The following is a 25,653-nucleotide window of genomic DNA, read 5'->3' as shown; positions in this document are numbered from 1 at the left end:
ATTTCATCTTATTTACTTATTACAGTATTTTATATTTTTAATTACTAATTGAATGTGTTTTTAGTGATCAGGAAGATGTTTTTAATTCATTTTGTTTGTTTGATTTTCTCCTTTTGAGAGGTTGGGAAGGGACCAATTAGTTTTTAATAATTTCATATTAAGAGAATTTGCTCATCACACATCAATTTGAGCTACAAGCATGATCCTGGAATAAATTAAGCTCCTAGGCAAAGGTATCACTGTATTGTGACACCGTTTGAAGTTTTGTGGTCAGAATCATAAAAGGGGTAGTTTTATGGTTACAAAAAAAATATTAATTTAAAATATACATATTAAGTGATTTCAAAATTCTCAATCATGGGGAATGGCAAGTATCAAAATCTGGATAACAGATAATTGCTGCAACAGTAGCCAAAACCGGTTTTATGAGCAGTAACTAGAATTTACGGCAGGGATCACCAACCCTTTTGAAACTGAGAGCTACTTTTTGTTACTGATTGGTGCAAAGGGCTACTATTTCGATATACATTTCTAAAGCATCAACTTATGTCATTACTATGTCGTTACCAGGTTGAGTCAACCCTTAAAACATGTCAGTTATAAATCAAATTTAATAGAAAATCGCAATGGTGGGATATTTAGTGAACTTTTTCACAGGCTGCTCAGGTCCACTTCTTCACCTGTACGTCAATATGGTTGCGAAAGACAGACGCAGAAAACAAGTCTTTCAACAAAATATTATCTTTACTATTGACCCTTCGGACATCATTTCATTTTGCCTTCCCTGGCAGCGGGCATCACTTGAATGAGCATTTGAGTTGAAACAAATATCAATAACCACTACAGAAGAATATAACTTTTACAATAGTGATTTATTGCTGTGTGGTGGGCAAGTTTCTAAGCCTGATTTGGAATTCCATCCCTTTTAATGAAGACAGAAGAGGCACTTGCAGCCCTCAAATTATTCTAGGATTTGGAGCGAGGATATTTTACCAGGTACGTTTGATGTATTTCTGAGTAATTTTATGTTTAGTAGGTACAAGCCACGTCAAAGAGACTCAAGCGCTAACTAGCTACGTTAGTGGCTTACCGTTGCCATTTCTTACTCCGTAAACAAGCTGCTTTTATTGCGGTTAACCAGCGGTTCGAAACAGAAATCGTCCGAATATTGCATGTATTGAAAACTGCTATATGCTCCACCATAAAACTTATTTGGCCGAAATGAACTGTCAAATTATCAACGGATAAAACGGGAAACGAAAGTTCAGAAGATATTTCGCCAATGTAAATATTTTCAACATGCTCAAAAGTGTAAATGCCCCATGCTTTGCTGTTCTATATAAATGCAGATCATTTCATTTCATGTTCTGTTATTTTTCCCAAAACTTTAGATACAAAGTTGTTTTAATAATGTTTGCGCGAAGGGGACATTTCACGCCAGGGGTGTATTTGTCGGCAAAACGAAGCGCAGAAAGCCATACCAGCTACGGAGAACTGGTAAGAATCCAGACGTTTATAGGCTTTTAGATTAGGACTTGCGTATGGGGATCCTCCATTTACAGTATAGTGGTACAGATCGTGTGGATTGAAGAACACCGGAGAATTCTGTGAGATCTGTAAATACTGTATGTCTGGAGAAAGAGAAATTTATACAAGTTCTTTTACGTGCATATACAAAAGTGGGTAGTAACAAAAGACATTTACTACGTTCCATTTACTTGAGTAAGTTTGGGGACATTTTGTACTTCTGGGAGTATTTTCAAATCCCTATACTCTTGACTTTTACTTGAGTAGATTTGTGAAAAAGAAACAGTACTCTTACTCCACTACATTAGACTACATTGAACCCGTTACTTAGGTAAGTAAACGCATTCCTCCTTCGCTTGTTTTCTTCCGTGTCCTCTGTGTGAGGGCCGATCTATGTGGCCCATGCCCCTCTCATTTGAAAGGGGCCGTATTACATGCCAAGCAGGAGGCTGTTTTAAAACAAACTGGGGGCTATGTGATCGGCCATGGAGGTCAAAGGTAAAAAAAAGAAAAGTACCTGCAGAGAAATCAAACGTAAACTGCATTATTGTGATTTTGTGTACTTTACCTTTTCAAAGGGTTGCAATTTTATTTTTATAAACGCATGCTCCGTTTTATTATGTTATTTTTGTTGCAAAGATAAGGTGCACATTAGGAACCTTTGTTGTTGTTTTTTTCCAATCCTCAAAATAAAATTGAGGTAAAAAATTGAATTTTCCTAATTGCATTTCTTTAATTTTATCAAACCAAATAAATAGTTTATAATTCAATAATATAATAACTAAATTAAACTTGAGGCAGGATGATACAACCGAGTAGTCATGTCATTCTAGACAGGATGTGCTGCATCTAACTTAGTCATTTTGATAGCAGGCTAATATACTGTAGATAAATAGAGCATGTGTTGCATTCATTATATGGCTTATATAAGGGTTTTTTGTGGCTCCTGACAGATTTGGCTTTTTTTTTTTTGGCTCTTTAAACATTTCTGTTGGACATGAATACGGTTGTTCTTACTCTAGTCTCAATTTCATGCATCTTATTGCCCGATGAGGCTTATGTATTAAAAATATATGACAAAAGACTATTTTTTTAGGGGTGCGCCTTATAGTGTGGAAGACACATGTTGTTTCAGTGAGGCATTGGTTGATATAACCATGTTTTGTGTCATTTTCAATTGTTTGATTATTTTTTCTGATACATCTCAAGTAACTAATGGTAAATGGTCAACATCAATCATTTTTTTTGGTCAAAGACGTCCAAAATATTGATATTAGGACAAAAAGAGATGTTTTTCAACAACTACTGTATTTTAAAGTCTATGTTCTGAAAAAACGTCGACGGCCTTTTACAGAATGCACATCATCATGTTTGTCTGCTGAACTTCTGCACATTTCCTGCCTTCTATTGACTCTGAGCGCCTTTGCTCATTTATTAGCGGCTGTGTGGCCAATTAGCTCCCTGCCCCCTTTCCTGTGGGGGAGGAAAACGGGTGTACTGCCTGTTGGAATTGAAGTGGAGGAGAGACACGAAAGGGGAGGTCTCTTTTCGTCTGACATCGTCATAAAGGAATCCCCTGGCCTGGGCTCAGGCCCGCCCACTCGCTTACTCTCACCCTGTCTGGCTTCCAGACACACTCGCGTTCACACACTCTTGTGTCTGCACTGTTCAAGGAAAAAGAGAGAGAAGGAGAAGAGAGGGGGTGAGAGCGAGAAGGAGACACCAGGGCGCTCGGGCCACACCACTGGGGATCATGCTGAGAGTCAACGGAAGACCAAAGACAGGAGTAACAATGTTCTTTCAGGTAGGTGCACCATTCGCGTGAGGAGACACTCGACTTTCTGTTGCTTGTTGTACTTTGCGTCTTCCTCATTGAGGCTCATGACATTTTGCAAAAGCTGCAACCTGTTGATGGGGGCATTGATGTAACATTTGTGTTGTTGGTGTAGAAACGTCTCTATTACGAAGGTCAGGCATAAATTGTTTCTTCAAAAGGGATGGTTTCACGTCTTCTGGCAGTTTGAACTCCACCCTTATGAATGACATAATTAGTTCTCCTTAACCTGTTTGTCCAGCTTCCTGCTAAACTGTAGGTGAACTCCCCTGCAGATGCTTTTCATAATGTGAACCCTCAGCTGTGATTGCGGTCATTACTATGAATGTCTGATACAATTTTTTCAATTCATATACTGCTGCCCGCGGGGTTTTACGATTCAAATATTATCCGATCCAATTTCAGGAGAATTTTTTACTTGCTCTAGTTTTTGATGTTGGTTGGTAACCAAATCAGACACTATGCAGTTTCGGCTATTCTGGTTTCTTTAGTCGATCAATCAAATTTAGCAATATCAGCCTTCATTTGAGTACATTGCCTCTAAAATAAGAGTTATGGTCAATGCAAAGACCTACCTCCTTCAGGTGAAAAGTTACTTTGATACCATGGTCTCTGGATGCTAAATACAGAAGACGCTGGAGTAGTAACATAAACAGGAATGGTCTGCTTAAAAATAAGCGTCAATAATGGAGCGAATATAGGAGCTAATACCTGGATAAAACACTATACTTTGTTTTCTTCAATGGAATTAGAACAATATCTGATATCAATACAAGATCAAGGCGCCTCTTGTTGTCACGAGTTGCTGAGAGGCAGAGATGCTACGGTCAAATGCAACTGGAGTGCCTCAGACATTCCTTTCATTGTTCTGAGCCCTTGTAAAGTTGTAAAATCCCAAAAGACCATGAAAGTTAGGGACTTTCTCAAACCTTTTTGATCCACATCAAAACGGAGCCTTAGAAAATAACATAGGGTATGTGTTCTGTTAGGGAAACATTCAGATGAATGTGTTGAGAGTACAATTGGACAAGGGAGTGCACAAATTAGAGCAGGCTCAGGAAAAGGGATGGCGTAGTGGAATAAAAGTGTGGGCATTTTCCTGCCTCCGTTCGTGTGTGTTGTTCATGGCAGCAGGGCCATAGACTAAGTGGAGGCCCGGTGGCGGGAAGGGTGTACTGGCAAAGAACCAGGCCCAGGATAAAGTTACACACAGAGCAGAACCACAAGCTTGGGGCTGGGCTTGTGGTCCCATGAGATGTTCTCTTCTACATAAAGTCTCCATCTGGAATTCCCGCAGATGAATGTCTCACAAGCGGCCCATCTTGCCAAGTGCTGCATGGATTACAGTTGAAGGCACCCAGCATGTAGCGCCAGAGTCAGTGTTTGAATGTCATTGAATGTCACGATCTCAGTAATAATTACACCCTCGCACGCAACATGAAATGAATACGCTGACGTGCGCGCGCATTCACAGACACACAGTGTTTGCTATTCAGACAGCTACAGGGTGTGGTAAAACACCAAGGTGTGTAGAGATCCAGCGTTCACACGCTCCACTTCAAACAATAAAATATAGCATTGCTAACTCAAAGGTTACTATTCCACACTCAACAAAAGTTCTTTAAAGGCAGAAAATCATTGATTATGGATAATTAGAGCTTCAAGAAAAGGAATCGTAGAGATATTTCATTCTTTGACATTAGGTTTGACCGTTGAAGAAGTCCCAATATCGCTTAGAAAAAGTCCCACTGTGGCCTAAAGTAGGTGTCTCTGGAAAAAAACATTTAAAAAAAAAAGAATGACCATTGCACATTCATTTTGATCAGTATGTTTGATACAGATTTGAGTCAAATGAGTTTATTCATAAAACTATACTCACCCAACCTCAAAAGAATAACAGTATGGTCATCTTCCAACCTGAAGGGGGTGGATGTGACAATCAACCATTCTGACCAAGTATCCTTGAGTCAAAAACGTAACCCTTAATTGCCCTGATGCTTTCATCATAATATGAATGAGGGGATTAAGATGCTTTGAGGAGCCTTAGGAAAGGAGTTTATTCGAGAAAACTAATGCTTTAACATATCCAGATATATATTTTAAAACTACCTACTTTAAAACTACTGCATACTACTTTATTTTAGTGAAAAGTATATTGACTATACCGAAGGCCGTCTTCAATACAAATGCAGATGAGCTGAGTGGCAAACTCATTGCCTTAAAAATAAAATGCCATGAGTTTAATCTTAGTTTGAATCCTACCAATAGCTGAGATTCTAAAGACAATTTTTTTAGAATATGTTTGGCATGTTGTATGCAACACAAATGTCTTTAGAGTAACAATTGCATAATGCATAACTATTTTAATCCACCTTATTTTGAACATGTACTAAAGTAGTATACATTCAGGTACGCTTAAAATACATAAACATTTCCATACATAATATACATGTTCTAGTCAAACTTGCTTATACCTGAAGAATAATACTATCCATACATGACATTTTCGTAAAGGTCCTAAAGTGAATAGCGCTAAACAAGCGAAAGTTTGCTTGTCTTTTCCCGATTTTAACTCTTCTCGCTCTTCTTTTGAGACATCTCCAGGTTGAAAGTATGAATCAAAGTCCCTGACAAAATCTCAGTATTGGTGACTTTTTTGGCTTTAAAGTTCAAATTAAATGGGGAAAAAAGCTAATATAATAGTTGTGGCAAATCAGAGCACTCGCACTGTAAATCGCCTTATCAATATTGGTACATCATATTCTTTAAGCCCACAACTGCAAAGTTTGCTCCGTGAAGCTCTTGCCTGTGGGTGCGAATGCTGTCACATCAGTGCGTATTGGTGCTATTCTAGGCTTTATGAGGCTGAACAAGAGGCCGACTAACGCACAAGGCGTGTTTGCCCAGGAGCATCGCTGACATAACAGTGTTTGTTTATCAATAGTATTTTGTAGGGGCTGTTTGCATCTCTTGCACATGCGCATGTGCGTGTGTGTGGACACGCAAGGGCGCTGGGAGATATGTGTTGAAACAACAAGGGCTTGAGACCCAGCTGTCTCAACAGAGGCTTCTCCACTTAACCGTGCACCCTTGTGTAAAAGGCAAAGTCAACCCCGAAGAGGAGAAACTGTGAAAACAGACAACGGCCACGTTGACAATTGCTTGCTCGCCGTGCGTCCTGGTAAAAACGTTAAGCTCAAACAAAGTCATTTATTGTGATCGATGGTATTTGTGACTGAAAACAGAGCTCTGTAACACGATAGAACTTATGATGTAACGCTAACTCAACAGCACATTTTAGAACTTCTCAACTGAAGTCTACAAATAGAGTGAATAAGGTCCCTTGCCAACATTGTACCTTTAGAGGTACAACTGCTTTATATGGCAGAAGGAGAGTGTGAAGTCACCAGGTGCAAAACAATCATTGCAGTTTTTGTTCATGTTGCATGAAAATGGTAAAAATGAGAATAAAAACCTGTTTCGAATACACTCCAAACACCAACCCAAAGCGTGTCGAAGAAATGCACTTACTTGATGTATGAGCTGACTGAGGCTGTGATCATGACTTTATGCCAGAAGATGACAGCAGAGGGTAATAAAGTTTAAAATTTTGTGCAGCACCCTCAAGGCTGGTAATCACATTGTTAAAATTGTCGGACAACTCCCAAACTCCTGACGAGGAATCACAGGAAGAACAGTTATGAATGTGCAGCGTGTGGTGCCAAGCCACACGACACTATCAACACATCAACCAATTCAATCTAGAGTCTGATGGGAAGCCGCCTAAAACTACCTGACAAAATGTGGAATAAAAGAAAACATAGGAGTGTATTATTGTAACCAAAAATAGGCTGTTGATTATTGTTTTCTAGAGATCTTCTGTCTTAAGTCTGATCATAGCCCGCACAGTAGGGTAATCCCTTAAGATTACCTTTCTGCGGTTCTGAAAAGGGAGCGTCTGAAAATTCCTCAGTGTTGCCAAAATCATGCCAATAATCCTGGTTTGTCAATGTGCCTTGAAAGGCAACAGTGTCTTAAAGGGAGAACTTCAGGTCTCTGTGACGATTTGTCAGGATATCTAGACATAAAGTACAGGACCAAGCAGAAAAGGATCAGCAATCTCAAAGCAACTTTAAATCGCACTGTTTTTTTTTTAATCTATGATAGTGAGAAAAAAAAAACGCATTGGACCTTTAAAATGTTTTTTCCATCCCGCCCACCTCTGTCCTAGTTATTCTAAATGCAAATTCGCCACTGAGGTACGTTTCCTGGCCATCCTCCCTTACCAAGACTCATTTTTCCCCCTCTTCAACGCCTCAGGATGCGCAACGTTGGCACGACAGCCAGTTGCGCAGAAGCTTATGATTACATCTAACCATAATAAACGTCTCGGTAGAAAGGAGCGTTTCGTGTCGCCATGACTGGGCTCCACGCGCAAAATAAACAGGACGGCACTAAATGGAGAGATCACACAGCCAGCGTTTGAGGTGAGAAATGGGACGGTGTGCGTCATCACACAGGAAAAGAAGGGAATGGAAAGGGAAGGAGTGATTCCAAAGGCAAAGGTAGCTGTAGGTTCGACAATGGGAAAAGCAAATGGAAAAGAAAAAGAAAATAGTGCAAGATGAGAGGACTACAAGGCAATATGTTTGGGAGGATCAGCTTTGATGGGTTTAGGCACCTCAAATGACCCCTATCTCTCTCTCTTTCTTTTTTTAGGCTCTTACTGGGACCATGGAGGAAGCGGCCCTTTATTTAAGGCTGTAAACTACAAATGATAATGCCACTGCAAATGTTTTCCATGAAGTGGAGGATCCTAAAATCAAAGTTATCCAGGGAGTACGCTTTTTGACTATTGTAGTGGATCATCTATAGGGGATGGGGTCTATCAAGGCAAAAGTGTCCAAATGTATTACTCCAAAGGCCCCATACAAAAAATATGAGGAATATGAGGGCCTTTTTGATACGAAATCCTGTAATGTGCCAACTACAAAAACATTTATATAAATTGAACAGTGTTAAAACAGTGTTTTTAGGACCAAGTATCCACTTAGTAAATGGTGCAGGCCGCTTAAATACTGTCGGCATGTCAACAATAGCCCTTGGCCCACAATTTCGAAACCACTGTATTAGATGTTAGATACAATACGATTTTTTTCAAAGTAAATGACTAGTCGTTAATTTAGACAATAGACATATTATGCACTAAATCAACACAGCACAAATGCTGCTAGATCACAAGCTATTCAACATCTTGACACCCCTTGAACAGCAAGGTTATGTTTAAAAAAATTGGCCAAATCAGATCATCTGACCATGATCCTTTTCAGATAATTACAAACCCTTCTCTCCACGAGCAGAAATGGTGCACCCAATTTTCCTCCAGCCTTTCTTTGTCCTCTATGAAAGTGATAGGCTAATTATATTTAGCGCACTTATCAGTTGCTGCAAATGGCTCTATTGCCTCAAACAAATGTAATTAGTGAGAAGTCAACGTCGTATCAAGTCGTAGAGTAGTGTTTGAAAAATCAGTTGCCCCGCACATCCCTTTGTTTATAACAATTCAGGTTTTGTGTTGCTGGGCAAAATATGTAGATCATGAAAATAAACAAGTCCAGATTTTCCCACAAGTGTCCTTCTAACTCATGAGCCGGGCTTGATTCTTCAAAAAGCATAGCTTACTAAAAAAGGGCAGAAAGCGTATTTTTCCGAAATGTAAAATGAGTAACACAAAACGAAAAACAGAAAATACCCAATGTTCCAGATTGTTCCTCAATAAGAGAGCTGAGCTGTGTTCTCCTTAGCGAGGCCTGGATGAAGGAACCAGGCTGACTGGCGTACACGTCTATTGGAGGGAGTGCCATTTGACTGGCCACTTCCTTGTAACAAAATTCTCCATTCTGTCATTGAAAAGCTATTTTTATAAGAGGCCACGGGAAGTCTGGGAGTTGACGAGGAACACACACACACACACAAGAGTGCAGAGCTGAGGCAAGGGCAGCGGTCGATAGAAGCTAACGGTCGTGCCAAGGACGGGGCTAAAGCGAACCAATCGTCTCTGCTGACCTGGGGAATTCCTGGCAGAGTGATTTTGAAGACAAAAGACTGAATCACATTGCCAGGGATTTCCAAAGGCTGGCACGAAAACGCAACAAACCTACGCACGTGAAAAGACCCTACCGTCTATACTACCTGTGCTCAGCTGTGCCGTGACAGGACTTAGCGCACATGTGAACAGAGTTTGCCATGTTCACAGTGGTTAAGTTCTGTTGCCACAGGTCTGCAATCTACAATCAACGTCGGCGGTTGATGTCACTTTGTGTGTCAGTTCAAAATTTCACATGAAATCAACCTCCATGTTAATTTGTGTATAGCTCAATGAGATAAAAAAAAAAGAGTGCTTCTTTGCTGCATGCCATTGAAGTATGATTCCGAAATACTCACGGAAGTCATGCTGGTGGACGAGAGTCCGGTTCACATACTGGCAGAAAGGCTTTCAGGTTAGTACTCACATTTGTAAATGGCATATAAAATCATGACCATTATTGATGTCTTTATGTATATGACTGAATATAATTTGTTAAAATGATACATGTGGTTGGATGAGCTTATTTTAGCCACCATTCATAATAAGTACAACCAGTAGTGAAATATGAAATTAAATAAAATGAACTGCATTTATATAGTGCTTTTCAAGTCAATGACTTCACAAATCGCTTTACAATGTGCTTCACACTTTCCAATAGCGGCCGTGCAGCCATATAAGGCGCTAACCTGCTTATTGAGGGTATTAGGGGTTCAGTGTCTTACCCAAGGACACTTCAACATGTAACACGGAGGAGCCGGGATTCGAACTGCGATCTCTTGATCCCAAGACGAGCCCTCTACCTCCTAAGCTACTGAAATGCATATCAAACTGACAGCCTTTTGCATCAATTTAGTACCAATCGCCTCTATAAAGTTTGATTAACTCAGATTTATACCCTGCGCTCATGTCAAGTCATGTTTATTTGGATGGACCTTAATCACAAAAAGTCTCAAAAGGGCTGCACAGTTCAAAGACTATTGCAAACTACAGACTATTATGACACCATTCCATGATCTAAAAACTACAGGAAGGCAAACAATACTCAGATATTGTCAACATAAAATATAGGTTATTCATATGCTATAGAATAGACGTGTGTTTTAAGCTTAGATTTAAACATTTCACTGAGGTTGCAGATCTAATCTCAGGGGACAGCACCCGGACCTGAATGGAGAACGCTCTCGAACCTCCAGATCTCTTCTTGGCTCTTGGGATCACTAGTAGACCAGCATTGAAATCTGTTAAAAAATGTGTCAATTCATAGCCCTTTATCACAAAAGATTGCAAAGGGTTGCACAGACCCCCCATTTCAACATCCCCTGATCTGAAACCTACAAGAGGGCAAGGAAAACCTCACTATGTGAAAGAAAAACCTTGGGAAGGGGGCACACATGAGGTAATTAGACATAATCTATTTTGTGCAAATTTACTTAATGCTCCCTGAACTGATTTGGATATTCTTTAAACTACAGGATTGTCTCAGGACATTTGAATAATGTGATAAAGTTCACTATCATCCATAATACAAATACATAAAAAACAAAAATGTCATACATCCTCGATTCATTATGAATAAACTGGAATATTACAAGTCTTTGGTTGTTTTAATATTACTGCTTCGGGAATACAATCAAATATCCTATCCAAAAATATTAAAATACCGTAAACAAGAATACTAGTAGTATCAGCTATTTAACTAATCAGCGATGTTTAACTAAGAAAAGTCTTATAGTATTTCTGTTTATTCGTAATTAATCCAGAATGCATGACATTTTAATAAAGAACACGATCACAGTATTCTAATTTTCTGAGACGGTCTTGTATGATATGAATACATTTCTAAATTGGAACATTATGCAAAAATAAAACACTAGGCTTGGAAATTGTGTATTCGATGTTTATCTTTCAAATGCATGTTCAAATAAAAATGATGGGATAGCTTTCTTTATACCGGATTCCACGATTGAAAAAAACGATCCCCATTCATTGTTCTTTGTGTGAGTGATGATTTTGTATGACTGATGACTCCACATTACGAAATTAAAACCATGTCTGAGTAAGGTGCAGCACCCATCTCAGAGGAGCTGGTATAATGTTAACTGTTTAGTACTGCTAGTTTGTTGAAAAGACAAAATGCCCTCAGCTCCCTCTTCACTCTAAAAAGGACACGTGCAAAACTTTGGCATGGTGGATTTTTTTCTTTTTTACTCAATTATCATTTGCCAGGTAATTTTTGCACGAACGTGGAAAATGATCATTGCATCCTCTGCAAACTACAAAGTCTACATGTTATAATTTTGACATAATACTGGACCGGTCTCCCGTGCCTGCTGTGCTGATTATCAGTGTGTCACGATAGCTGGCTCAGTTCAGCAGGAACAGGCGCCCGCAGTCTCATTCAAGGCGCTTTTCCACTACACCGTTCAAGCTCGCCTCGCTCCTCCAAACCTGAGCTATACTGTACACTTATTTTCAAATGAAGTGGGTAATATGGTGTTTACAACTGATGTATACAGTCCAAAATAAGGTCAAATATGGTCACTTCTTCCATCAAGCCTTTGACATTTCTTGTTTTATAAAATGTACAGCATGTAAGTTGCAAACTGAAATAAATATTAATAAAGGTCGTCTGATGGTTTATTTCTTAATATTTGCTACAAACACAAAGGATAAAGCCTCGATTAAGAAATTGTTATACTTAAAATTACACTTTGTAATATTTGACCACTAGATGTCGCTGTATTGTGTAGTGCAACTGAAAACTATGGGGCCTCAAAGTAACCAAACAGCACTATTTTTATTTATTTATAAAGTAGCTCACTCTTAATAAATCCTTTAAAAACATATCCATCTATTTTCCGCACCACTTATCCTCAATGAAGTTGCGGGGGTGCTGGAGCCCATCCCAGCTATCTTCGGGCAGTGGGCAGGGGCCACCCTAAACTGCTTGCCAATACAAACATCTAGTAAGTAAATACTGTTACAATCACTGATTTACATTTATGTACGAAGGGTGTATCGAATTGATACTCAAATGTATGCTGGTCTATATTCAAAAGACTCATTTACATTTATGTAAGCGTTGAAAGTGTATGAATCTTTTTTCCCTTCGTCAACTTATTACATAGGTGCCATGTGGAATATGATTCCACAAATTATGTGATCAGATGTGGAAGAAACCATAACTAAGTAATGATAAGTAATAATGCATTAAACTAAATTGAAAATTACGGTCTCAGTAGGAAAATATTCCCTGAAAAGTTATATATAGCAACAAAATGGTGAAATAGAGGAGACTTGTGCCAACATTATTAAATGATTAGTAGAATACAAGCACTGTATGTTTGATGTTAGGAAAGTCAAGTCATGTTTATTTGTATAGCCCTTAATCACAAAGAGTCTCAAAGGGCTGCACAGACCACAGATTATTGCAAACCACAGACTATTATTACACGATCCCCTGATCTAAAACCTACATGAGGGAAAGGAAAAACTCAAAAACCTCAGTTTGAGGAAAATGAAGAAACCTTGAGAAGGGGCCACACATGAGGTCATGCAAATTATAATAAAATTATAAAATAAAAAAAGGGAATTTATTAAGAATAAACTGACATTTAAACCGAACAATTCATTTCTTTTTAATTTCTTTCGAAAATACTTTTAGCAAATCAAAATATATAGATTTTATAGAAACATAATTTTTTTTTCATTAGCGTAACTACAATGTCTGAAGGGAAAGAAAATAAATCTTTGCAGTTATTTTTGTGCTGTAAACAGTGTTACAAGGTTTTCTCTGTAACGCTTTATTAATAGAATTTTGTAACTCCTCTCTCTACTGCTCTGGGTGTTATATTTCATTACTGTGCTACTTTATGAAGACGGATCATCGATTACAGTTTGTTGAGTACTCTTGCTTCACTTACGTTGTCACATACATTCCTCAAATAGAGAGAGGAAATCTCTGAATTACCTGCAAAATACAACTAAATACAGTTATGGTTGCATTGTCTCACACAGAGTATGGGGACACTTGATTTTCCTCGTGTCGATATTCTCTGTACCAAATATATATTCTATATAAGCTTAACTATAAAATAAAATACAATTAGGGAGTCCGCTTACAGTATACAATACAGTATATTTGGTTGTGTGATACCAGAAAATGGTAGTCAGCGGAATGGTAGGCAATACATCATGCCTGGAAAAACATCTTGGAACACTACCCAGAAATGGAGGACATCTTGAACGTGTTTGGAGCCCAGAGACAAAATGTTTATGGAGGGTCTTGGCTAAATGTTCATTTGCAAGCGCTCAAGATTACACAAGTCAAGAGATATAAGGGTTTCACTGCTTCCACGGGTTGGTATAGAAATGTTCTATTTTATTATGTGGCTTTATTTATAACAGTTGAAGGGGGTCCGTTTCTATGAGAGTACATATGGTAATTTGTATCTAGTCACTTTCAAAGTAACACACTACATTTTGGTGTCAATAATCTAGGGCGTAACTGAAAAAAAATTTAACTACTTGAACTAGTTACTGTAATTACTTCTTTTGTTTTCAGCCCAACACTTGCAAAAGCCAGCTTAGTTAACATTCACCCTAGACGAATCGCTTACATGAATAAACTGTTAATGGAGAATAGGGAAGTGCTAACGGTCATTCTAACTTCCTAGGTTGCATCATTCTGTTCCCACATGAAGACTTGAAAGTTGATTTTCTTTTTTCAAAATAAAACTGTTTTGAGGAATTCGGTAGACAAAAAGCATAATACCTTTTCAATGAGATATTTTTAAACTTATCAAAATAAAGTAATTCAATCAATAAAGAAATTGCTTTCACTATTCACCTAACATTCAATGACTTATCAAAATGACAGTGTGTAATATTTGACCACTTGATGTTACTGTATTTTGTACTGTAAGCAAAAACGCAAGGAAGAATGCAAACTACGGAGCCTCAGTGACCAAATCATGTTGTTACTTTTTTGCCCAGAAAAAAAGAAAAAGAAAGGAAGAAAAAGAAGAAACAAGAAGCGAAAACGTGAAAATGAACGCAAAAAAAAAACAAAAACAGAGAAAAATAAAAAATACAGAATGGACGGAAAGGAGAAAATGAAAGACAAAGAAAGAGGAAGAAAGGAGGGGGAAAAGCAAAAAGGAAAAGAAAAGGGGAAAAAAGACAGGTTTTTATTTTTAGGGGTTACCATAGCAGATAGATGGTGGACAATTATGTCACGTGAGCCTAATGTTATGTAAAATTAATATAAATTTCTCAACCTAGAAGTATTTTTTACAAAAATGCACATTTATATTCATGTATTTTTGCCAATTATACAAATCAAGTTTTTTTTTTTTACTGAATGAAGTTTTTTCAACCAATAGAAGGCACTAAGTAATACAAACCAGGGGTCTCTGGTGCCCCCTAAGGACAGCTGTGATGCCGGCAGACCTGCTCATCAGTGCTTGGTTAATGTGATTTTTTTAGTAAAATGACTTTTTTAGTGGTTGACTGAGTACTTAACCCTACTTCAATTAATTACCTTGGAATAACATAGTAACAAGATAGTAATGACAAAATGGATTGTTATTTTAGTGATAGCTGAGCTTGAAAAAGGTCCCAGTAATACTGTACACACTGTTACTTTAATATTAAAACTACTATGCTACATTTTGTCAAGTTACCTTGTGCAGAAAAATTGACAGAAAATAATGAAGTAAAGCGTTGAAACGACTGATCAGACTTATATTGTTGTCAAAACAATCAGTCAAGTGTTTGTCTGAGCAGCTTTATGTTTCTATAGCAACAATTTCAAATGTGCTATGGATGGGGTAAAAAAAATATCAACTCGGCTGCGTCAGAGGACTTCCTGTTTCTCAGCATGAGGTGTAAGTGTACGCCTCCTACCTCTTGATGTTTAATGGGTTACCTTTGTGTCAGCCTCTCCTTTTGTACACACACATACACGCCCATGTCTGTTTAGCAAAGTTGCCTGATGGCTTTAGCAGAATACTGATTGCCATGGTAATAGCAGGTAAACACAACAGATGTCGGTATACTTGTCTTTCTTTGCGGTCTTCTCCATGCCGTTTTGGACAGGAACAGACACAATTGTCATTACGACCGTAGCATTCGCGTACACCACGCACAGTGCCGATTGTTCCGATGACGAGGGGAGTGCAAGTGGACACTGTCTGCTCTGTGAACGGGCCACACAAGATTATCGTAGCGTGACTGCCACACAGGACTGAAAACTAGCTTGAGTTCCTGTGTGGATCTTCCTGGACACCAAAGCTCCACTATAGCTAAATCAAATCCAGTCCCAGCATCAAACATTAAACAATTAAAGTACAATCGGAGGTGGGAGTATTAAACAAATATGCATATTTATATAATAGTTATTTGTGTTGCTTATTTCTTCAACACTTGTAGGCACTTAATAATACAGACACTCCCCTATTTACGACCATTGGACTTATTCGAATTACATGAAACGGTAGATAAAAACATTCCTTTCAGGATGTTGAAAAATATCCAGACATTGCTGTACGTTACATTTTGTATTGTGTGCACAATTTTCAGAAGTACATGACATTACTGTAGTGCTTCTTTCCGCCGCTACCGGAATGTGGCGCTGTGAGAGGTCACCTAGCATCCACCCCGAAGAAGAAATTTTCTTCCTCTTCCTAGTTGTAAACATTCTATACTGTACTCCAGCACACTAAGAATTTTGAAATTTTTATTGTTTAATACCTCATGCATCCATTCAATAAGGTTGGTGTAAAGTGTAAAGAAGAGGCGAGACATTTCTTTTGAAACGTAAGTGGAATAAGGAAGCTTGATGCGGTTGAGAAAATGGTTGGATCCTTTTTTTTTGTCCACTTTCTAACACGGAGGACCTCTTACAGCTTATCTTCCAAAAGTAAGTTACACTTAACTTTCTCTTTATAGAGCATATTATTTTATGAAATGATTGCTTTTTAGTACAAACAATACAGGTTACTTATACAAGCCTTTAATATACAAAATATAGCACTAAAGCAACTTAAGAACAAATTCAACTTACGAACGATCGTCTGGAACCTATCGTGTTCGTAAGTCGGGCAGTTTCTGTACACAATGTCCCTTTAAGAGCGAACAACAAATTTAGTTTTTATTTTAGATACAGATAAGCTGGCAGGTAAGAAGAACAACTTTAACGATGTGTCAGCAAAAAAGCAGGAAATCGTAAAGCCACAACACTAACACTACGGTTAGGAATTCTTGCATAAAAAGTAAGAATACACATTTAACCTGCTTTATTTGTTTAAAACACAGAACTCCACACTGTATGTGCTTTTTTTTAATAGGAAAAAAAATCAAAACCATCAACTTTATTTCATATATAAATAAATATACATGATAAATGATACAATACCAAGATCAATGAAATAAAAGTACAAAGGTATATTTTTCTTCTTTAGCTTACAAATTTAAATGGTATGCGTTTATAAAGCCCTGTTCATTTCACTGACCTCCCAAAGCGCTTTACAATTTGCTTTACACACACTCACACTCACACACACACACAGATTCCATGCAAGGCAACTACCTGCTTATCAGGGGCATTAGGGATTCAGTGTCTTACCCAAGGACACATCGGCATGTAACACGGAATCAAACCTGTGACCTCTTGCGCTCTAAGTTCAATACACGATAATAATATGTCGCATCTATGCTGGATAATCGTATAACGGCGCTACGTCAAAATGTGTAAATAAAAGCTTTCCAATAATTGAAGGGGGTATCTTTAAGTCATAATAATTAATATAATGATAAATGTTTTAGACAGGTTGTACGCAGTAACTCAAAATATATCATACACACCACTCATTGGCCTACATAATTGGACCAAAGTCCCACTCAATTATAAAACAATAGTTCCTTAATAATCTTTGCGCTTTTGTGGATTTATGTAATCTTGAGAGAAAAGCATCCACATTGTTCAACTCAGTGGACGCTTTCTTTGGTGCATGCAGTTACATGCAAACTGTGTTATTTCAAATATCTGATTAGGAGGAATACAACCTGTCCAAACAAGTAAATTAATCCATAAAACCTAAGAGAGACTACATTGTCTGATCCCCATATGCGCCTATTGTGCGTAGCTTTAGAATGTTTCCGCACATGAACTGGACTTAGTTTATTCCCCAAGACTCCTCTCCCCCCAGAAAAAAAAGTTTTAAAGTTTAATAAGACAGAGTGTAGAAGCATTCATTCCGTTTTCTTGCCTGCAGTCAGCTTGTCAGCATGGGCAGCAAAGGTCTCGGCCACAATCAGAGGAAATACTAACGAGGCATCGGCATACACCTAAAAACAAAAAAAAAGTGCATTAAAAAAACATACTGTTTATTTTTTTCCCCAAAAGTTACAGTTGAACTACGAACCAAGTGTCTAAGATGTGCCCCACTTCTCATTCCAGCAACAGTTACATAGTTGAGCACTATAGAAAATGGATTGCTGGATGGAAGCAGTCTTTCTATTTTTTTGGTAGTTATGTAGTTGAGATCCAACAGCTCTATGCATAGGAGTGAATGTACAAATACTGCCACCTTGAGGCCAAATAATACACAGACTTCCCACTCCCCATTTTAATACGAATAACCTTATTGAAATTAAGAAAATCCTATCATTCTTAACTAGTGTTTTCTTGAACGGTTAATCATTTATAACTCAATTTAACAACTGCTCGACCTGATACCCCAGATAATAGGGTAGAACGATGTTTCTGTATCGCTGATTTATCATGAACGCTAATATTTTGAAAGTATGGTGAGTAGTTTTAGGTGTCGTTAAAAAGTTAAGTTAAACAAGTGTTAACAATGCCCAACTAAGTACAAAGAACCTTTATTTATTTTTTCTACAGCGCCTATCGGCTTATATTTTACTTTTATCATCTGCGTTCCGGCCACAAAGCACTGAACTTAAGGAGGCAGGGTGTGTGGAATAGAGTGATATCAAGCGCCTGGTCTTGGTTTTCTTTAATTGTAGGATGAAAATGGTGAAGGTAAGAAAATGACTGTTTTAAATACAATCCAAATGCCCACCCAAACCTCAAAAAGATGAAAAGGGAAATGTTTATTTGTGCACATTTAATAATTTCACAGATTTCCAAGTGCAATAAAATAAAGCTTTGCAATGTTAAATAATTAAGGAGAATGAGACATATTGTACTGAGCAAACACATTTTGTGATGAAGTCACATAGACGTATGGATCATAGTTAGCATTCCACTTTTCATTATATTTTGAAATAATTTTGTTGAATTCAAAAGGTTTTCAATTTTGCTTCTTTTGACATTGTGGGTTTAATGATAGAGTACCAATTAATATTTTACAATTTACAATGATTTGGAAATACAGTGGTACCTCTACATATAAGCTTAATTCGTTCAAAGATCAAGTTCGTAGCTCGAATTTCTAGTCCCGCAATAAAATAATGAAAAACTCATTTGCCCGTTCCCGACCTCTAATTAGTTATATAACACGACCAAAAACACAGTCAAATAAAATTAAACATAAAAAATTACAGTAATAAGATAAATAAGAACTTAATGAAATAAAATGTGAGTTTATTACGAGTAGCTGTAACAAAGGTGTGTGGGTGGCATGGCGGTGTGGGAGTGGAATGTGGGAGAAGTGACGAGACGGAACTTTTGATTAATTATAAGCACTGAGTGTACACTTAAAAGGAAAGTAACTGTAACCTTAAATGAACATTAACACACGATTTTTTACAGCACGATTTTTTTCCCTTTTTCAATTTGTATTCAGGTCTTTTGAAAAGAAATATAATCAAAAGAGATATGCCTCTGCCTACCCTTGCAAATGCTACGGCAATGGGTAAGGCAAGTGTCGTTAAAGACAGCTGATGCATAACCATTTGACACTTTTTCTCTCTATTCTTCTTTGTAGATGCCTGCTTCTCTGATTTGTCCTCCTCTTTTCTGTTTCTTTGCAACGGGTATACATTCTACTTTAGGAATTATTGCACCAAAGAGCTTCATAAATTCCTCGGCGGCTTTGTGATCGGCACTCGCTGCTTCCCGATTAAACTTCCTATCTTGGTCACTCAAACATACACCGCGCTCATGTTTTTCTCTTTTCAATTGTCATGATTCTCCTTTTTTCTCAGACACCTTGCTGTTTTCCTTTCCGAAATTCATGGCTAAGGTCACAAAAAGTCACAAGAAGGAAATTATAGAAAATGTGATTAAAGATATGCGATCAAAACAAACTTGCTGTGGAATACAGCTACTCGACGGGAGGTGCACATTCAAACTAGATCGAGCTGATGGCGGTGAGCAGTCAAGAGAGGCCTCTAATGGTAGCCTCTGGGACAGCACGTAAACTGGATTTTCCTTCGTAAAGCGAGCAAGATTTTTGTTAAATAAACGTATCTATCAAAAGGAACACGTTTAAAGGGGTACCACTGCAATTATTGAGTAAATTTAAAAGAACATATTGATAATAGACTTAATGGAGTGAAGAGAGAAAAAAATGATCTTGACAGAAAAATATAAGGATAAACACTCATACCTTGACAGGTTTAGCATCAGTTCTGATCTTGCCCCAGGACACTGCTTCGTCAGGTCTAGCACCAGAGTCGGAGCCGTCAAACTCCTGACCCGTGTTCACATACACACAGTAATCTGCCCCGTTTCTCTGCAAAGAGAATGTATCTGAATGTTAGAAATATGATATAGTTCCTGGATGTACCGTTATTTCGACACTATAAGGCACACTGAATTAGAACAAGCCCCCCAAAAAATGTCAAAATTCTGGCCAAATTGTTTTTTTGCGGTCTACCTTTGAGTAAAATACCGTAATTTAAATATTGGACTTTGGGATACAGTTAAATTTGAAGCACAACTGTCAGTATTAATCTATTGCGAAATGTGTCTACCATCCATGGAACATACCAGGACTCCAGGAGGAAGTTACAAAATGAAAAATAAGGACTGTCAATACATTCTTTTTTTAATAAATGTTATTTCTTCCATTGTTCTTTAATTGATATGATTCTGATTTAGCAGAAACAAGTAATCTGCCACAATATATAGATATATAGAATGGATCAATTACCATGAGATTGGCGTTGGCTATATGATGCTTGACCAGCCCTCCTCCCAGGATGATCATCCCAGACTTTTTGGCATGCACAGCTTGAGTGTTCAACCTGCGTATATCTATGATGAACAAAATCACAAATTAAAATTGTCACCTTAGTATATTCATAATAAAAAAGCAATTGTTTCATGGTTTACCTTCAACAATATCTAGTACAAGGCCAGGATTCTTATAGGAATGGAAGTAAAGCATATCACCAAGAGAGCCGTCTGTCAACGCAGGACTGAACACCGGAATATTGTTCTAAAAAATAAATATATATATTATAATTAATTTAAGATTGGTTTACAAATATTCAGTGTGTGTAGAATATCAACTACCTAAGTAAGATAAAACTGTTTTAAAAATAACTTAATGTATGTTGTAGTGCTTGTGTAAAAAGCAATAGGAAGAATACAAACTACGAAGACTCCAAGTGACCAAAACACACCATGTTACTTCTCATTTTGAGCTCAGACTTTTGAATGTTTCTAGGTACCCGTAGCAGCAGGATGATGTACAATTATGTCAGCTCCTTTTAGGTGACTTTTTAGGTCAAATGAATAAAAATTTCTCGATCTACAAGTATTTTTTTAAATTGCATGTTTATATAATAAATCATGTATTTTTACTCATTATATCAATCACAATAGTGTTTTTAATGGATTACTGTGGGGGGTTTTTTACCACTAAGAGGCAATATCATACTGCTGATACTAAGGCCACCAAATTACAAAAACTAAATCTGTACAATGCAATGCAATTCTATATTATACTAATGGACAACAAAAAGCATAACACATTATCACTAAGGATGTCGACCAGAAAAGCAGAGCATTATCAGTGTATTACCGTAAATTCAGGACTATAAGCCGCTACTTTTTCCTAAACTTTCAACGCTGCGGCTTATTCAGTGATGCGGCCCATTTATGTAATTTTTTTAAATTAAATTAGCGTAAACATACCCTCATCATGCAAAATGCAAAAAGAAAGGCACATGACACAGCTTTCAAGCTAAAAGCAATCGAGCAGTCCGATAAAGAAGGAAACAGAGCTACTGCACGTAAACTTGGCATAAACGAATCGATGGTGAGACGCTGGAAACGGCAGCAGGAAGAACTGGAGAAATGTAAAAAGGCGAAAAAAGCTTTCCGAGGTAATAAAACTAGGTGGCCCGAACTGGAAGACCTTCTAAAAGACTGGGTGAACACACAGAGAGCAGATGGCCCAGGTGTTTCGACTGTGCAGATCAGACTGAAAGCAAAAACAATCGCCACCGAAAAGAAAATTCCCGATTTCAAAGGAAGACCGTCGTGGTGTCTTAGATTTATGAAACGAAAAGGCCTGTCCGTCAGGAGATATATATTTAGTGGATGTATATTTTTCCCACCCTTACCTTTGGAATTATACACTTTTTTTCCTTGGATTACTTTCAACGAGACCCAGACTCTGCAGGTCTGCATCAAACCTTAGGTACCGGTATCATTTTCCGTTCATTTTGCCGGCTGTGATTTTTGAATTGTGTACTTTAATGAAGGACATTTAGTTTCAATTGCGGGACTTAAAGTCAGGTTTGGGTTAATTTTGTGTTTGTGTTACATTTTTTCATGTGGGCGCATGCGGCTTATATACAGGTGCGGCTTGTGTAAGTACAAAATCGGTTTTGCTCTTAAAATAAGGTGGGTGCGGCTTATAATCAGGTGCGCTCTATAGTCCGGAATTTACGGCACTCTTTTTTTAGAATCTTGCGTCCACTACCAGATACCTTGTCTTAATTGTGTACCATGATATACTTAAGTTGAATGAATGAAAGCAGGGCTGTCTAAATAAAAGTTGAGTAGTAGTCGGTTTTAGGCCCATGTACTTTATGAAAAAATAAAAACTCACTTTGTAAGCCCAGTAGTAGACAGAGTCAGTGTTATTGATCTCCTTTCCAAGCCGTTGGATCATCTTTGAAGGAGTCCAACGGGTACCCTAAATTGGAAATTTATTTTCAACAAATCACAAGAAACAAAATTGATTATGGATTAAAAAAATCAGTATATTACTATTTGACACACCTCTGTAGTCTGCTCCAACAACATCTGGTCCAAGATGGGTATGAGCCAGTCTTCAAATTTGCAGTAGTTATCATTGGGCACCAGCAGGTTCCCAATCCTTGATTCGGAGAGTGTATTAGATTTACCATCGTCTTTATTGTCAATGATAACAGCATACGAAATAAGACATAGCACTCTCGGATAAACACGTGATAAAGACTTAAAGGAGAAATATAAGATAAAAAGAATGTCATGGGAAAAGGGCAAAAATATTTACAAGATTAGTGCTTGGAGACGGGCTTAAGTTTTACTGCATATATGTTAGTGTAGAGACAATCGTCCATATGAAAACTTAATGTAACTCTTTTTTTGAAGCCAGTAACCAGAATTTGTATACAATTCAGAACGTGTTGTAGTCATTAACAGGCCTAGTCTGTTAAAGTAGGCAAGGTATAATGACAGTTTAGACTCAACCAACCTGTTGATTCCTCTCTGACGCAGTTCCTTGCCGGGTAGACTGAATTCTCCCAGGTACGTGTTTGCCAGGCACTTGATCAAGTCCTCTTCAATGCCTCCTGCTGTGGTCACAACCACATCCACCTACACAAAATTGCATCACAAAATGTATTCCGTTAAAGAAACAAGTTCAAAAAATAATAATACAAATAAAAATAAATCAACTTAAATATTAGCTACTGCCTGTAATCCAGAGGTCAGCCACCACCGGGGACTGGTACCGGGCCGCAGAGAAAGGCAAAAACGTTCCATTATTTTTTAATTTTACCGTATTTGTGTTAGTCGACCATTACTGCAGACAATACTTGCTCAATATTGGATGCAACAAGAATCAAACCCAGATTGCGGCAGTGAGAGCGGCGTTGATAACATAGGTAAAGGCATCTCATCATCACACTAGTTTGCCGCACGGTACCACGTTGTCTCCATTACAGCGTCGTACAGTGTGGCACCGTAATGGACCATTTTGAGAAAAATAATGTTGTACAACAATTGACCAATCATGATTTTTTTTTAAAGTAAGATAGCATGGTACCATGAGTAAGATCAATGTTGTAATGAAGAGATAAAATCAAATGCCTTTTCCCATATCATTCAGGTCCCTAGCTGTTTTATCATAACACAGTGCATTCAGGCTCATTATTAGCATTGATATTGTTATTTATTACTAATTTTATTATCGGCCAGACCGCGAGAATATTGTCAGACATTAAATCAGTCCGTGGTACAGAAACGGTTGCCAACCACTGCTTTAAGGGACAGCAAACTTACCATTTTGTGCTCGACTAAGTATCGAATGCTCTCCCTGACTCCAGAGCTGATAAGGTTTGATGTGTATCCCAGGAAGATGGTGCAGCCAGGGCGCGATGGTCCGTCACCAGACTCGTTTTCCACTTCAACCGTCTCGAGACGTTTTTCAATCTAGAAACAAAAATAACTCAAATAAGCTGCTAAAAGTAAACATGTTTTAATACCGGTAGGTATTCACACCTCACCATGTGATTGATTTCCTGAATGGCCAAGCCTAGGTTACTGGCTTGGAAGCCGGTAGTTAGGTAGGACTTGAGCAGTGCGTGAAGATCCAACCCCTGGTTAAAATCGTAACCCCTGATCTTCGTTAGGTCCTCTGGTAACTCGCTGCTGGCTTTAAGCACAGCCTCCAGAGCCACAGATGGGGCTTTTTCTGCCATGTCTTTGACTTATCCTGAAAAAGGAAAGTGTTACCGCCTAATGAAGCTTTTGATTATAAATGTTTTTTTTGTGAGCCTTGAAACTTTGCGTGTGGATTATAGAAAGTAAGAACAAAAAATGGAGGTTTGGGGATCGGGGACGAGAAAATAAAAGTCGAGATAAGCACTCTACGTTGTACATACTACACAACAATAAGGCAAAGCGAGTGTGTAACTACTTCACGGCAAAGTAACGCTAATAAGTAGCAAATTCCCGGTCACAACAAAATCAACAGATATTCTATGATGTTTTCCCTAGTTGTTTTTTTTTAACTTTAATGTCTGAAAAAGGTAATCCTTTGAAAAATGGTTACATACAAGCCACTACTACCCTTTATATTACAGTAAATTTGACTTCTGGAAATAGCAGCATCGTGTACTTCTTTTGCCTTAGCTAACACAAGCGAACGATTGCGATAACTCAGCGTACAGCAATAAAATGGAAATCCAAAGGACATACCTTGATAAAGTTTGAAAAAGATGCCACATATGAAGCAAAATATCTGTCACGAATATGATCTTTTTTCTGTCACTTTTGTGGCAAAAGACTTAAAAGGACGCGTGTACGATGTAGCAAAGACAAGCCTACGGAATGCGGAAAGGATCCTAACTCATAGCGCACTCAAATAGTAATGCTCCGTATTACACGATAAAAAAATATGTTGACTTAATATCCATACATACCCGGCCGTCAAAATAAACGGTACGCCGGATTTTATACGTTTTTAATATTCCAACGTGTACACCGTACAACATAATTTGTCCGGGATTTTTTCTACAAATAAGTGGAGTCAAGTCATTTTTATTTGTATTGTCCTTTATCCAGGGTTGGCTAGGGTTACTTTAACTTGATTACTTTCAATTACTTTTGGATTACTCCAATACCAAATATGCTAATAAAAGACAAAAGAAACTAAATATGAATAAAGTTATGACTCACAACACGTGGTAAGCTTTCTCTCCTGGCTTTGATCTCTTTGATCTCCGGCAAAACTAACATAAATTGCGACAGAAACAAAATAACAATAAATCCAAACAGCTTGCCAACATCATCTTTGCCGTTCCATGTATTCCGTTACTCCCAAGCCTGCACAAAATTTAGTAATTTTATTCATATTTAGTTTCTTTTGTCTTTTATTACCATATTTGGTATTGGAGTAATCCAAAAGTAATTGAAAGTAATCAAGTTAAAGAAACCGTACCCAACCCTGCCTTTATCACATAGAGTCTCAAAGGGCTACACAGGTTATTGCACAGACTATTATTACACCAT

The 25,653-nt window shown here is 37.8% G+C and overlaps 1 protein-coding gene across 1 annotated transcript; it reads right to left on the bottom strand.

The window, feature by feature from the left end:
• Nucleotides 1-16,732: 16,732 nt before the first annotated feature.
• dhps (deoxyhypusine synthase) lies at nucleotides 16,733-25,006 on the bottom strand. The gene is made up of 10 exons (XM_088354398.1): nucleotides 24,841-25,006; nucleotides 24,147-24,355; nucleotides 23,923-24,072; nucleotides 23,114-23,235; nucleotides 22,657-22,753; nucleotides 22,484-22,570; nucleotides 20,755-20,860; nucleotides 20,573-20,676; nucleotides 20,027-20,152; nucleotides 16,733-17,798 (listed from the first exon to the last, which is right to left on the bottom strand). The coding sequence occupies exons 2-10, from the start codon at nucleotides 24,339-24,341 to the stop codon at nucleotides 17,703-17,705; spliced, it is 1,083 nt and encodes a 360-aa protein (XP_088210524.1). The 5' UTR covers nucleotides 24,342-24,355; nucleotides 24,841-25,006; the 3' UTR covers nucleotides 16,733-17,702.
• Between the last annotated feature and the right edge of the window lie 647 nt (nucleotides 25,007-25,653).

Source organism: Urocampus carinirostris, chromosome 1, assembly GCF_059441175.1.
Source record: "Urocampus carinirostris isolate Australia breed hairy pipefish chromosome 1, RoL_Ucar_1.0, whole genome shotgun sequence".
NCBI lineage: Eukaryota > Metazoa > Chordata > Actinopteri > Syngnathiformes > Syngnathidae > Urocampus > Urocampus carinirostris.
This window is presented reverse-complemented; position numbering and strand designations above follow the sequence as displayed.

What these genes read in the sequence shown, in the direction of transcription:
- dhps (XM_088354398.1), bottom strand. Translation starts at nt 24,341, where the DNA reads ATGGCAGAAAAAGCCCCATCTGTGGCTCTGGAGGCTGTGCTTAAAGCC. An exon ending in CGTCAGAGAGGAATCAACAG is followed by an intron (nt 22,754 to 23,113) that starts GTTGGTTGAGTC and finishes CTCCGAATCAAG; the next exon opens with GATTGGGAACCTGCTGGTGC. An exon ending in TAGCCAACGCCAATCTCATG is followed by an intron (nt 20,153 to 20,572) that starts GTAATTGATCCA and finishes TTCTCTTTGCAG; the next exon opens with AGAAACGGGGCAGATTACTG.